This window comes from Saimiri boliviensis, chromosome 2 (assembly GCF_048565385.1).
Source record: "Saimiri boliviensis isolate mSaiBol1 chromosome 2, mSaiBol1.pri, whole genome shotgun sequence".
Taxonomy (NCBI): Eukaryota; Metazoa; Chordata; class Mammalia; order Primates; family Cebidae; genus Saimiri; species Saimiri boliviensis.
In genome coordinates, this window is record NC_133450.1 from 202,968,090 (window position 1) to 202,983,699 (window position 15,610).

Consider the following 15,610-nt stretch of genomic DNA (forward strand, 5'->3'; position numbering starts at 1 on the left):
AGACATTGAGGGTTTTTTGTTTCTGTTTTTTGCATATTTGAGATCTTTAACATCCACTCAGAGGCACCTAGAGAGGATTCCCTGACTCAGGGAAATATAGCTGGGGTTGCAGGAGAGGTTTCCAATGACCTATGGGTGAGTTCGAGAAAAATAACTCATCCAAAAGATGGACCTTCCTATTTCCCGATGAGCTCTCCTGGGAGAGAGGAGCAGAGGGAGAGAGAATTTCCCCCTGGGCACCTTGGAGGCCCCAGGCCCTGGTTCTCACAGCTATCCCAAGGAAGAGAAAGCTCAGGATCAAGGAGGAGCCACCACCTGGAGTGGGGAGGGCGGGACGGGGTTGCATCCTGCCCTCCTCCTCCAAACGCTGGGCAGGGCTTCCCATCCAGAGGAAGCAGGCCCCATCAGTTTATCCTGGGGTGGGGCTTCCTAAAGCCAAGTGTTTAAAGGCAAATCATTGTTCTGAAGTTCCGCTAAGTTTTAATGCTCACCCTGCTGAGAAATCCTCCAAGAACAAAGTGAGATTTTAAAAATCCACAGGGTTACTTGGAACCAAAGGCCATTAAGAGGAAGAAATATAACTGGCCAAGTCTCAATGTGATGGCTCTCTGTGCAGAGACTGGAGCGAGGAAGAGCACTAACCCCATTCTTTTTGTTGTGATCAAGCAAGATGATTTCCCAGTGGGCCCATCTTCTGCCTATAAAATGGGGTTGGTATGCCTCTGTCCAGGAAGAATTTTGGTTTAGGAAAGAGCAGAGGCATTTTGTCTCCCTCGGTCCCAGCTTAGCAGGTACTGACGGTGAGACCTTGACAACTTCTTTTCCATCTCAGAGCCTCATGTCTCTTATTGAAACCCAAAACGCCAGGCTGCAGACTTCCTAGAAGTTCTTTGGCTGTGTCTATGACAGTGGGCTGATGACAGTAGAGGCAGGGGTATGATGAGGAAGAAAATGGCCAGGATGGATAGCATCCACCAAAGTCCCCAAAACAAAAACAAACACTCATAGCTGTGGAGGGCGCCTAACCTTGTCTTCTCCATAAGCCAGGCTACATAGGTCAGCATCTGGGATCTTTTTTTCTGAATCATTTGTGACTCAGCTCTTCTTAATACACTCCTTTCTGACTGAGAGGGTGGCGTAGTCTCAGCTGTAGTCTCAGCTACTCTGGAGGCTAAGGTGGGAGGATTGCTTGAGCCCAGACGTTCAAGGCTGCAGTGAGCTATGATTGCACCACTGCACTCCAACCTGGGTGACAGAAAAAAAAAAGTCTATTCTAGCTGCCCAATGTGCATGACCCTGTGAAGTAGTAAGGATCATGACCAGGAAAAGGCCATGTGAAGGCCGTGTCATCCATCAGCTAACTTCATAGAGGAGCTTCTACCCTGATGGGAGAGCAGCTTAGGCAGCCTCAAGGCCCCTTCCACTCCAATTTGGGAAATATTGAATGAGCCCCCACTGTATGCCAGCCCAGACTATGCTGACTGAGGCCTGGGGTCGGACAGCAGGGAAGACAAACCTATCTTCAAAGTGCTCAGGGTCTGGATGGGTACGGTGGCTCATGCCTGTAATCCCAGTACTTTGGGAGGCCCAGGTGAGCACATCAGCTGAGGTCAGGAGTTCGAGACCAGCCTAGCCAACATAGCGAAATCCTATCTCAACTAAAAATACAACAATCAACTGAGCTTGGTGGCATGTGCCTGTAATCCCAGCTACTTGGGAGGCTGAGGTAGGAGAATTGCTTGAACCCGGGAGGTGGAGGTTACAATGAGCTGAGATGGTGCCACTGCACTCCAGCCTGGGTAGCAGAACAAGACTCTGTCTTAAAACAAAAGAAAATTGTGCTCAGGGTCTCGCCACCCAGATGTAGTCTAGTGACCACATCCCCAGGTGGTTCCTGCCTCTCCAGTCTAGGGGGATGGACTGAGGCCTGGGACCATCTGTTCCCAGTGTCCTCCTGTAGCATTCTTCTTTTCTCCTTTGAGCACTTTCTCAAGTTCCTGTCACCCAAACCTGCCTGCCCAGAACTAAAATTCTCATTAACAGACACTTGGGTGACACCAACTGCGGATCAGACCCAGTTCCTGCGCACTGAAGCAGCATTAACCAGCACACACCATGAGACACATGTCAGGGCTCTCCCTGCCCAGGCCCTTATTTGTGTCCCACTAAATGGGGCTGTGATCAGAACTGTGAGTTCCCAACAGAGGGTGGAGGTGGAGATGTCACACTGGGGCTGAGCTAAGACACCACCATGGAGGAGCTAGCACCAGAAGGCTGAGTCCCAGGATCCCCTGTGTACTTAAGTTACACAAATTTCAGTGTAGGGTCTTTCTTTCTTTCCCCTTCCTTCCTTCACACAAATGTGAATGTAGTTCGTTCATTCCTTCCTTTCCTTCCTTCCTTCCTTCCTTCTTTCCTCCCTCCCTCCCTTCTTTCCCTCCCTCCCTCCCTCTCTCCCTCTCTCCCTCTCTCCCTCTCTCTCTCTCCCTCCCTCTCTCTCTCTCTCTCTCTTTCTTTCTCTTTCTCTCTTTCTTCACAAGATCTTACTTTGTCATGCAGTGTTGCAAACACAGTTCGCAGCTTCTACCTCCTTGGCTCAAGTGATCCACCTGCCTCATCCTCCTGAGTAGCTGGGAATACAAGGTCAGACCTGTGCCACCATGCTCAGCTCTTTTTTTTGGTAGAGACAGGGTCTCACCATGTTGCCCAGGCTGGTCTCGAATTCCTGCTCAAGTAATCCTACCATCTCAGCCTCCCAAAGTGCTGGGATTGCAGGCATGAGCCACCACGCCTGGCCCTGAGTGTATATTTCTAACTAAATTGATGAGAACAAGAGAGGAAAAAACTAGAGATTTAAAAAAATACTTGAGTCTGCCTACCATTCCAATCTACATGTGCATCCTCTTGTGACCGACCAACTCTACTAGGTGCTTAACTGATAGCCACCAACCTATCCCTGTCTTTCTTGTTGGTCAAGATCTTGTTTTGTTCCTTTGTTCATCCCCCAGGTGGCCATGTGCTCGGGGAAGGCTGAGACCTTCCTCAACCCAGGGGATTAATCCTGGTTCATTAACTCCAAGCCAGTTTTGATGATTCTATCCCCTTTCCCTTATTGGTTTAGGAATAGGTTTATGCTGTATTTTTCATCAGTGACAGTTTGGGGGCTCAGCTTTGGTGAGGGGTAAAGGGTGCTTTGGGGAAGGCTTCTTTATTCTTAAAAAGGGAGGAGAGGAGAATCCTCCCTTTTCCTGTCTCTGAACATTTTCATGAACACACATGGAACTGCTGTGTCCATCTTGGAACAGCAGAGGAAAGCCAAGAGAATTGCAGAGAGGTCAAACTGAGGCCATCAGGCCATTGAGCCACTTAATTAGCCACCTCTGGTGCAATACTACCTTGGGACTTCTTGTTACATGAGCCACTCAATCCTCTGTTGTTTAATGCTCCATTAAATAGCCTACTACCTGCAGGTAAAAGCATCCTAAATGATATAGTATGAGAATGACTGTTCCCACAGTTGGTTTCAGCTTCTTGTAGCTCTCAAAATCTGAGCATTAACAAATCCCAAGAAATTCTAGAATTTCAAGATGTATATTTTTATACAACGTGATTGTTAGTACAAGCCAACAACATCATCTGCTATTTAACATAAGAAATGGAGGTGTGGCTGGATGCGATGGCTCATGCATATAATCCCACCATTTTGGGAGGCCAAGGCAAGTGGATCACGAGGTCAGGAGTTCAAGGCCAGCCTGCAAGATGGTGAAACCCCATCTCAACTCAAAATACAAAATTAGCCAGGTGTAGTGGCAGGCATCTGTAACCCCAGCCACTCAGGAGGCTGAGGCAGAATAGTTTGAACCCAAGAGGTAGAGGTTGCAGTGAGCCGAGATTGTGCCACCACACTCCAGCCTGAGCAACAGAGCAAGACTCCATCTCAAAAAAAAAGAAAAGAAAGGGAGGTCTGTTCCTTGGCTGGAATTTTTGGGTTTTAGTATGACACCACTATATTGTACTTATTGGGAGGTTTAAAGAATTTTTAAGAGCAGTTTTGACTATGCGGACTTCTGCCTTTTCTCTTTAGAATCTAATCCTCTCCTGAGATGCTACTTTAGGGAACTGAAAGGAACTTTCCCTTTCACCCTGTGAAGGTTCACTGAAAAATCAACTCACGAAAAGCAGATTAACTGGTGGAAAGACATACAAATTTATTTAACACGTGCATGGGAGGGAGCCATCAGAAGGAATATCCAAAGATACAGGGGAAATTGTCCATTTTTATACTTAGGTTCAACAAAGTTTGGACAGCCATGTAGCTCTAAAAAGGGTATGATGATCTAATGTTAATAGACAGAGTGAGGAAACCCAGCAAGGCCTGTCTGTCTAGATTCTTCTTGAGCATGCATCCTCTAAGTATGAATTCCTTTCTTCTGGGTGTGGGGCAGGACTCCCTCTGGAATGGGGGTCTTATGACCTACAGTCAAATTAGGTAGGTCAGATAATTTATTTATGGCCAGTTGTTACACAGAAAGGTGGTGGGAAAATTAGTTACACTTGTAGGTTTTATGGCTGGCTCTGGGGGAAAACTGGGTTCTGGTTTCCATGACTCGCCTTGGGGAACAGGGATTCTAGTTTCTATGGCTAGCCGTTGGGGAGAATGAGACAGAGACAGGAGGACAGAATAATGTAAGAGAAAAACTGTTGTTTCTGAGGTTTTCATTTTGGGGCATGTTTTCTGAGTCCCAACACAGCTAAGCCGTGCAACTCAGCACAGTGGGAACAGAGAGGGGCCCCAAAGGAGGAGGAAGTATAAGCCATTCAAGACCAGCCTGGACAACATGGTGAAACCCTATCTCTACAAAATAATAATAATAATAATTATTATTTATTTAATTTAAAAAAGAAAAATTACGGGCCATTATAACTTGGTTGAGGAGACAAAACCACTGGCAGGATTGATTTTGAGGCTAGATTTATCCAAAGCAAATTTATCCAAAGACGTCTCTATCATGAGACTTGGAGGTTGATGGGGAGGGGGAGTCTGGAGGGGTTCCTTCTTCTCATGAGGCTGGGCTAGGCTACGCTGCTGTAATAAACAAACCCCATTTCTGTGGGTTCAAATAATAGCAGCTTAGTTCTCACTCATACTACATGGCCATGGTGGGTTGCTTGTGTCTCTGTGCTGCACTACCCTCACACTGGGGCTTGGGCCAACAGAATTGCCACTTCTGGGATTGCCAGTTGCTGCGGTATAGGGCAGGGTCATGTGACCAGTTCTGGCCAATGGGTGACGGCAGCAGAGACATCTATTATTTCTGGCCCAAAACATTTAACTGCTGATGTAGGACACCCTGCTGCCCACGCCCATTGGCCAGAACTAGTCACATGACATCACCAACTCTAAGTAGACCCGGAAGTGAAATCCTGTTACATGTCTGCAAGGAGATAGAGCTGGGAATATTTGCATGACTGGCACTAATGACCGACTACAAGTCACCCCCTTTGTCCAGTGATCCATCCAAAAATGAGCGAGAACAAATTTCCACTCTCTTACACATTCGGATCTGTTCACACTTTTCTTTCTGTTTTCACCTGGTGGTGCCTGGTGATTCCAGAAAGTATGGGTACAGTCACTGTCCTTCCATGCAGTGCTACCTTCTTCCTCTGAGGCTTTGACCCTTTACTTGTACTTTTATTTTATTTTTAGTACTAACCAAGGTCAGAGCCAAGGAAGCTGCCCAGCGATTTTTTCTGGAATGCCAACCATTGCTGCCTCACCAGGTCTCTTTAACCACTGGACCCCTTCATTGTTTAGTGTTACATTGTCTCCCTTTGTTCAAAGATGCGAAGTTATTTTGTCTACAGGTTACTCTCTACTCAAACCCTCATGGCTTCCTGCTACCAGCCTAGATCCCTCTCCCTGCAGATCCTTGTGTGTGTTCCTGGCTTCTCCAGCCAGGGCCTGAACTCAGCTCCTTTGTTTTGGTGGCACAGCCCTGTCTGCCCTCACATGCACTCTTCCCAACAGAAGTCAGTAGCAGAGAGGGGAGCCATGTAAGTCAACACAGCACTCCCTGTGAATGGAGACGCAGATGTTGGCGCTAGGCAATTGGAAGCCTGGGCTAATGGACTTGCTCTTCTGACTGTGCAGCTGGGTGAGAAGGTGTATAAAAAGCGATAAAAAAAAAATTCGTGGTAGTTGATTTCATTTATTCCTGAGAGGTCTTTATAAAACTGTTCCTGATGGACTATTTATAAACAAAACCTCTGCTACAACTAGACAGGTCTCAGTTGCTCCTATTGCAGGGAAATGCAAACCTATTCTTTTCTGGGTGAAAGATGCTATTTTTTTCCTCAAGGTTTAGTCTTGTATTTTAAAAATTGAATAAAACTTGTAGTTGTGTTGCTAGAGATTATGGAAATAATATAAATATAATTTCTCTTCTCAAAGACATTATAAATAAGAATTTCAGCAAAGGGAGAATGGGCATATAACAGGAAAATGGTTGTTTGAAAGTGCAGTATGTAGAAATATGTATTTCTCACTATGGATAGAATATACAATTAATATACATCTTTTTATGTATAGAATATATAGTTAATATAACTATATGATATATATTATATAAATTCTCTACATATATAAATTCTATATATAGAATATATAAATTCTCTATATTTCTATATGTTCTTTTTTTTCCCACTCATGGCCCATTTTCGCTGTAGTAATATTTCTGTATGTTCTATATGTTCTATTTCATATATATTCTATATGGAGAATATATAGAATATGTATTTCTCTCCTTATATTCCCTATATAGAATATATATGTATGTATGTATAGACTATAGATTTTTGTATGTATAGAATATATATGAATTTATACATGGAGAGAATATATATAGGATTTATATATATATATATATATTTCTATAACATATATATACTTTTTCCCCCAAGTTCTTAGCTCAGATGCTAAGAACTTGGGGAAAACCAGAGGAAATTGTGTTTGTATAACTAATAATAAAAATACATCAGCCTAGAATATCTGTCTTTTACAACTGAACATCTAAGCTGTGTCAATGTTGGTGCTAAAGCTATAAACCATGGATCTTAGTTGAGGGGAAACGCTTGTCAGGAACTCAAACATGAAAGCAGATGTTAAAAGTCATTGCTAAAATGCTAGAGCTGAGGGGATTACAAATCAGCATTCTAAGCTATCCTCCTACCCACCGGTGGCCCAGTGCATTACATGTTGGTGGAATGGAAATCACCATTTTGGAAAAGGGAAGTGGCACTTTCAGATGCAAAAACATCTTTCTATAAAGAAGTGACTGTCATTTTCTGTCTCCAAGTCCTGAAGATGACAGGGTCTCCTGCCCCTTCGTATCCAAATAAAATTGGCCTGTCGGCTACTGTGTGAAGTATGTGGGTTAAATGCTTTCTCCAAGATTCTTAGCATTGTGTCCCCCTTTGATTCCACATTCTCAGGGAGCTCCCATGGGCACACAGTTGCTCTCTTCTTTCCATTCCCAAGTCCAAATGTGGGACATCATTCAGCTTCCAACAGAAAACTCTGGCACAAGATGGTGGTGTGGAACAGATCTCCACCATAGGTACAAGAGTGAGGGAAGAATTACATCATGACACAGAATAATAAATAAGTTAAAATGAATTTGTAAACACTGCTGTTCTGAAAAGTCCTTTTTAGGCCAGGCACAGTGGCTCACACCTGTAATCCCAGCACTTTGGGAGGCTAAGTGGGGTGGATCACTTGAGGTCAGGAGTTCAAGACCAGCTTGACCAACATGGTGAAATCCCATCTTTACTAAAAATACAAAAATTAGCTGGGTGTGGTAGTGGGTGCCTGTAAGCTCAGCTACTTGGGAGGCTGAGACATGAGAATCACTTGTGCCTGGGAGGCAGAGGTTGCAGTGAGCTGAGATCATGCCACAGTACTCCAGCCTGGATGACAGAATGAGACTCTGTCTCAAAAAAAGGAAGTCCTTTTTATTACCCCCTGGGAATTTCTTACTGCCAATTTTTGCCCTAACTTCTTTCAATTTCTTTCCCTCTTCTAGCTACACCTCTTCCTATCTTCCTTCTGTGATGTGGGACCCACCTATTCACAACCAAATAGTCCATGGAGTTGCTTTGTTCTCCAAAATACACTTTCCTCCTTGGAAGGAATTTTACACCTCTAGCTTTTAAAATAACATTTCTGTTCTCACAGCTTCTCATCAGGATTAATAACATTTTTAAACTAAAGTGTTATTACTAAAACATTTTAAACTAAAATAGCATTTTAAACTAAAATGCTATGTCTGTTTTCTTTCATTCTTGCTATGAAATGTTATCTGATTTGAAGTGCTTTCTTGATGGAAGACTAAAATATTGAGACAACAGATATATTTATGTTTCACATCTCCTCCTTCTTCTCTCTCTTAATAGAGTGTTGCTTACAAAAAGAATGATTGTATAGTAGCAGAGAAAAAATTCTTTCCAAAGTGAAATAATGTATAGAGATGAGAACCAAGACTGATAAATGAAACTTTTTTTTTGTTTTTGAGATGGAGTCTCATTCACTCTTGTTGCCCAGGCTGGAGCGCAATGGCCAATCTTGGTTCACCACAACCTCCACCTTCCAGGTTCAAGTGATTCCCCTGCCTAAGCCTCCTGAGTAGCTGGGATAACAAGCATGTGCCACCACGCCTGGCTAATTTTTCGTATTTTTAGGAGAGATGGGATTTCTCCATGTTGTTCAGGCTAGTCTTCAACTCCCAACCTCAGGTGATCCACCCACCTTGGCCTCCCAAAGTGCTGGGATTACAGGCGTGAGCCACCAGACCCGGCCTTAAGTGAAACTTTTATAGGCAGAATTATATTTGCATAGTTAAAGGTAAAAACACTTGACCTAAAATGATTTTCATTTATAATTTTGGTTAGCTAATGTTACAATAATGCTGCTTGACAAACCATCCCAAAACTCATTGGCTTTTTTTGCCGTGTATATGAGGTTGGCTGGGGGTTGGCTGACCTAGACCTGGCTTGTATTCTAGGTGCAGATTGGATACAGATCTGCTCCCCAGGACTCTCATTCCCTTGCAGGCTAACTGGAGCTTGCCCTTCTCATGCTGCAGCAGAAGTGCAAGCCTCACCCCATAAGCCCATTTCAAATCTTTGCTTGCATTATGCCCTCTAATATCCCTTTGGCCAAAGCCAACATCAATGAGACAGGGAAGACTATTTTTCCCACAGCAAAAGAGAAGAGAGACTATTTACTGAACAGTAATTCAGACTATTGCATAAGTGATATATCATATGATTGTTCTTCATGCCCAACATCTGTGTCTCTCTGCCAGCCAGATCCGACAGGTGCCAAAAGTGGCTTAAACCAGGTTATTAGTTGGTTAAAAGCAAAATATGTCAAGGAAATAATCTATTCATGTAGAAGCAAAGATTTTTCTTCCAGAAACATGCATTTAAGACAAAGCTGGCAATCTCCTTGCAGCAGTTTCTTGAGAAGAAAGTGTAGGTCAAGGCACAACACTCCTCTGACCCACTTTCTGCAATCTAGTCAGAGAGGACAACTATTTGCACCATGCAATGAATTACAGCCCACAGGTCTTGAGTAATTCATTGTGCATGTATCCTATGAAATGAGGCTCTCAAGGATTATAGCCAGTGCTAATATGTCAAAATGTAATTTCATATTTGTTTATTTAAAGCATCATGTGATTTCAAGCAATTATTAGTCATTTATCACCTGTTGGTCAGTTTATTCTTACTAGAAATGCTGGAGCATAGCAATCTTACACATCTCTGGATTCTTGATTTAGCACAGAGTCTGGTAGAGTACATCTCATGGGACAAACCAGTCCACTGTCTGTTTTTGTAAATAAAGTTTTATTGGAATACATCCACGCCCATTTGTTTCTATGTTGTCTGTAGCTGCTTTCATTCTACAAGGGCAGATTGAGAAGTTGCGACAGAAGTGCAATGAACTCAAAGCCTAAAATATTTACTATGTGGCAAACAGAAGAAAAATGGCCAACTCTAATTTAACACAAAGCTAGACAGTTGAAATTTTGGAATTTGGGTTATTCACAAAGTTCTGGGATGAATATTGTCCTTGAGTTATCATTAGACAACTATCCAAATACTTAAAGTATTTCTTAGGAAAATCAATAATGTAAACAAATATTACAGCGATAATTTTAACCTCCTTAAGAAAATAATCTTTTTAATATATTAGGTTATAAGCACTTATTTCCAAGTAGACAGTTATTGTACCAGTCATAAAATTTGTATTTGCTTGTTTTTTTTTTTGTTTTTTGTTTTGTATTTGCTTGTTAAAGGAGACCCTGCAAAACTATTAAATATTGCTTTATTAACCTTTAAGGAGATTATTCTTCTTGCAATAAAACTATGGTTTTTAAAAATATATACTTGCCAGTTGGGCGTAGTGGCTCACTCCTGTAATCCCAGCATTTTGGTAGGTCAAGGTGGGTGGATCACCTTAGGTCAGGAGTTCAAGACCAGCCTGGACAACATGGTGAAACTCTGTCTCTACTGAAAATACAAAAATTAGCTAGATTTGGTGGCACACATCTGTAGTCCCAGCTACTCAGGAGGCTGAGGCAGGAGAATCACTTGAACCTGGGAGGTGGAGGTTGCAGTGAGCCAAGATTGTACCACTGCACTCCAACTTGGGCAACAGAGCAAGACTCTGCCTAAAATATATATATATATATATATATTTATATATATAATATATATATATTTATATATATAATATATATATATTTATATATATAATATATATATTATATATATATATTATATATATATATAATTTATATATATATAATATATATAAATATATATATTATATATAAAATATATATAATATATATATTATATATATATTATATATATATATATACACACACAGCCATTTCTTCAAACTTTTCACTAATGTATATCATTTTAACTCTATTCACATAGGTAATTGCATCTGAATCGTACAATTTTACTATACTGAGTTCAAAGGTATTTGAAAACACCACACTGGCCCCAGATCTCTTCTTTGATATTAGAGAAAACAAAATCTTGTGTCTTGTCAGATGTCCACTCTTGGAGACATCTGGTAGCTTTAGAAGAAAGAAGCATTTCTAAAGACTTGGAGAGAGCATGGGCAGATCTTAAAAGTGACAACATATTCTTAGTTATTTCCAGTAGGTATGTGGAATTGAGAACACAGGAAAATCTGGAGTCATATCCGTTGGTTATTGAATTGGATGTGTGCATTTTTGTGTTCTGGGATTCACTTTAAAGCCCCAAATGTGACCTAAATATGAGGCCTTAACAGGAGAAGAAGAAAGAGTTCATTCATGGCTGGGTGCGGTAGCTCACGCCTGTAATCCCAACATTGGGAGGCCGAGGCAGGCAGATCACCTGAAGTCCAGAGTTCAAGACCAGCCTGGGCAACATGGTGAAACCCCATCTCTACTAAAAATGAAAAAATTAGCTAGATGTGGTGGTGGGTGCCTGTAATCCCAGATATTCAAGAGGCTGAGGCAGGAGAATTGCTTGAACTCAGGAGGCGGAGGTTGCAGTGAGCCGAAATCACAGCATTGCACCCCGGCCTAGGCAACAAGAGTGAAACTCTGTCAAAAAAAAGAAAAAAAGAAGAAGAAGAAGAGTTCATTCCAGCGTCTTCTCCACCCTGGACTAGGAATAGCTCTCTGTAAGATATAGAACTTAGACAATGGATCCTAAATTGGAAATTACCTAAAAACAAAAGAAGTGCTAGGAGACTACACCCCTGAAAGGAAGTTTTCCTGGCCCAGTAACTGCAAGATAGGTATAGGACTATAGGTCATCATCAGCTCCCTTTACAAAACACATGGGATTGGAATCTGAGAAATAGCAACTAGGTACCCATGTCAGCTGAATCACTTGGTTCAAATGGCACTTTTTTTTTTTTTTTTTCAGGAATCGGGTGGGAGAATATGCTGCTAAAGGAATGTGAGTCAGCTTCGAATGTCACCGAAACATCCGACCCAGACATGACTATCAAGGTAAGGGATTCTCTTCAGGTTGATTTTCAAAGTTCATCTCTCAAGTAAAGGCAGCCTATGGTATGTTTCTCTGGGGGAAAAATGAATGCTACCAATCCACCTTGCGGGAGTGCTCTCTCTCTACTCACTAAAGTCTTAGGGAAACAACCGTTCATAAGATTTTCTGAAATTTGGGATCTAGTCTAAAGCCATACCACCCTGAACACACCCAATCTCGTCTGAAACTTGGGCTGTGGATTTGGAAACTGCTTGAAAACCAGAATCTGAGATATGATTTCCAATGGGCCTGTCGTAGGGTCTTCAGTGACTATTTACATGTAAGCTATTTGTAAATGGTAACCCCCATGGGGACAATGAAGCAAATCTGAAAATTCTGAGCTGAGAATTCAGGCCCCACTGTGCATTGTGAGGAAAGGTCAGAGAAGCATAAAGTAGCTTTGATCTTGGCTCAAGATTTCCACTGATGTCAGTGGGAAGGCGGCACATGGCCCACTCCAGCTGGAACGCCAATGGCCAAAGGTTTGCAAAATGAGTCATCTGGAAATCTACTTAACTATCACTGTTCAAATTAAATGCATCAATTTGTAATCATTGGCCAGATTAAGGAATCTGTAGCAACAGTTATCAGAGACTCTGCCATTTCCCCCCTGTTACGGGATTAGACACAAAGGAATGGTCTTCCTCTCTTAGAACTCTGCTTGCATGTTAGTTAAAGGATGAGGGTGGGAGGGCTTTCTAACATTCTTCCTTGAATGATTATAATTTGAATACATGCCACCTATGAATTTTTCTTTGAGAGACAAAAAGTAACGTCCCATTTTATATAGAGCTGTAACTGGAGATGTGTCTCTCTTGGGTTTATTAGTAGAAGTTGTACAAAAGAATATACAGGATGGATTTACTCAAGTTCTCTTTTGTAATGTGAAGGCTAAACTTGTGTTATCTGTGTTACAAATGGTAGAGAAAGCAAGCAAATGCTACCATAGGAAAGCTAAATGAAAGATAGGATGAAGCCTGGTTAGTTAAAAAGTCATCTAATCTAAGTAGTAGCTATCCAGAACTGAAAGAACTGTAATTATATTTAGCAGAATTTCTAAGACAATAACATAAATTGCAATAATGTGTTAGTGTTTTATTGGCTATTATTGACATGATTGATAAGTTTGAGTCTAGGACCACATTAACAAAGGGGAATGGGTGCTGATAGTAAAAACTGATGGATTTAGATTTGGCATCTCAAAATCTGTTATCATCTTGAGAATTTGCTTTTGAGGTGAGTTGCTAGTGGGAGAGGAGACCGTATGTTGCCAGTCTAGCTGCAGATGTGGTACAGACAGACATTTAAGTAGTCAGAAAGACTGAAGTTTATTTTTATAAAGGCAAATGGCATATTCTAATAGAAGCGAGTCTTGTCCAAATCCCATTTGATAAGTGTGCTACTTAACCAGCTACTCATCCGTGGCACCAGGACCTTGACTGAAGTTGTATTTGGGTCCCACCAGTTCAGACATCATTCTCAATCTACCTTTCTTTTTCTTTAAATGAATACTTGGGAATTTTTTTTTAATAACAAAAGATTTTTTTTACCCCTACCCTACCCCACGAAGATTTTTCATCCATAAGAACTGAACTCATTCTGAGGAATAAATACCATACACTTCAAGTAGTTGAGCAAAATATAAATAAATTAATTAATTAATCATTTTGAAGCAGAGTCTTACTCTGTTGCACTGCAACTTCCACCTCCTAGGTTCAAGGGATTCTCCCACCTTGGACTTGCAAGTAGCTGGAATTACAGGCATGTGCCACCACGCCTGGCTAACTTTTGTATTTTTAGTAGAAACACGGTTTTACCACGTTAACCAGTCTGGTCTCAAACTCCTGGCCTCAGGTGATCTGCCAACCTCGGCCTCCTAGAGTTCTGGGATCACAGGTGTGAGCCACCACACCCAGCCAGCAAAATAGAAATATATTTAAATACATCAATAAACCCCTGCAAATATTCTAGAGTTCCTTTCTTAATGTCAGTTCCTTCTCATCAAGGAATTTATGAATGTTCTAGGTAGGCATAACTGTGGAAAATGCTTGTGTTTCTATCTTCCCCTTTAGGTTTCCCAATTATGGAGCAGTCATTGACTTGTTTCCTTTGCGTATCATGTTGTTTCCCACCCCACACTGCTTAACATTAACCATCATATCTTTATATCCAAATTGAAGTATTATTTTTTCTGCTCCACTTCACTAATCAGAGAAATGCAAATTAAAACCATGATGAGATACCATCTCACTCTAGTCAGAATGGCCATTATTAAAAAGCCAAGGCAAAAAGTAACGTATATTGGCAAGGATGCAGAGAAAAGGGAACAGTTATACACTGTTGGTGGCAATGTCAAGGAGTTCAACCCCTATGGGAAACAGTATGGAGATTTCTCAAAGAACAAAGCTACCATTTGACCCAGCAGTGGATAATTACCCAAAGAAAAATAAATCATCTTATCAAAAAGACACCTGCACTCGTATGTCTATCACAGCACCATTCACAATAGGAAAATCATGAAATCAACCTAAGTGTCCATCAACAGTAGGCTGGATAAAGAAAATGTGCTATATATACACCATGGAATACTACATAGCTATATAAATAATGAAATTGTGTCCTTTCAAGCAACATGGATGCAGAAGGAGGCCATTATCATAGTGAATTAATGTAGAAACAGAAAATCACAAATACTGCATGTTCTCTCTTGTAAGTGGGAACTGCTATGATGGAAACAGTAGAAACTGGGGACTCTAAAAGAAGGGGCAGGAGGGAATGGAGAAAGGGTTGAAAAACTCCTGACTGGATACTATGTTCACTATTTGGGTGATGGGTTCAGTACAAAACCAAGTCCCAGTACAGCTAGTGCTCAACTTACGACCACGAATGGTTCCAACAGACCGGTCGTAACATGATTTGGTCATAAGTTGAGTAGGCTATATGTACAGTACTATGAAATGATGTTATAAAAATCTTTAAGTCATATTTTATCATAATTTTCTTTCATTATTGTTATATATCATAATTTTCTTTGTTCATTTTATGCCCTTTGTATCATCTCTACACCATTTTGTTTCTTATCTTTACATTCGTCAGGTTTAAGTAAAACACTGCATTACCAGTACAACTGGTTTAATATTTGCAAAACATACAAAGTTACAAAATACAGGTGCATACAAAAATACAAAATACAGGTGTAAAAAATATCATAGGAAACATTTTCCCAATTGCAAAACATATCAAAATATATAAACATGTACGAAACATTTTATTGGCTGCTGGTGCTTGGCTGCAGATCGTTGATGTCGTCATCTGAGGCAGCAGTTGGGGTTACCGGAATTGGTTTTTTCATAAATATGGTGAGCTTTGTCTGAATTGTATGTTTCTTTTTTCTTCATAAATTTCACAACACGGACAAAACACATCGTGCGCCATCCGTTCAATCCTTGCAAATCGTTCGATGTTTGGATCCATTGCTTCGAAATGTATA

At 41.2% G+C, this 15,610-nt stretch overlaps 1 protein-coding gene across 7 annotated transcripts in view; it reads left to right on the forward strand.

Annotated features, from left to right (window-relative positions):
- PALM2AKAP2 (PALM2 and AKAP2 fusion) overlaps positions 1-15,610 on the forward strand; it is a 511,473-nt gene that overhangs the window by 352,565 nt on the left and 143,298 nt on the right. For all 7 annotated transcript variants that reach the window (XM_074395145.1, XM_074395148.1, XM_074395147.1 and 4 more), the window contains one exon: positions 11,998-12,083. In XM_074395145.1, the coding sequence (XP_074251246.1) occupies positions 11,998-12,083 (86 nt within the window). The remainder of the gene's footprint in view (positions 1-11,997; positions 12,084-15,610) is intronic.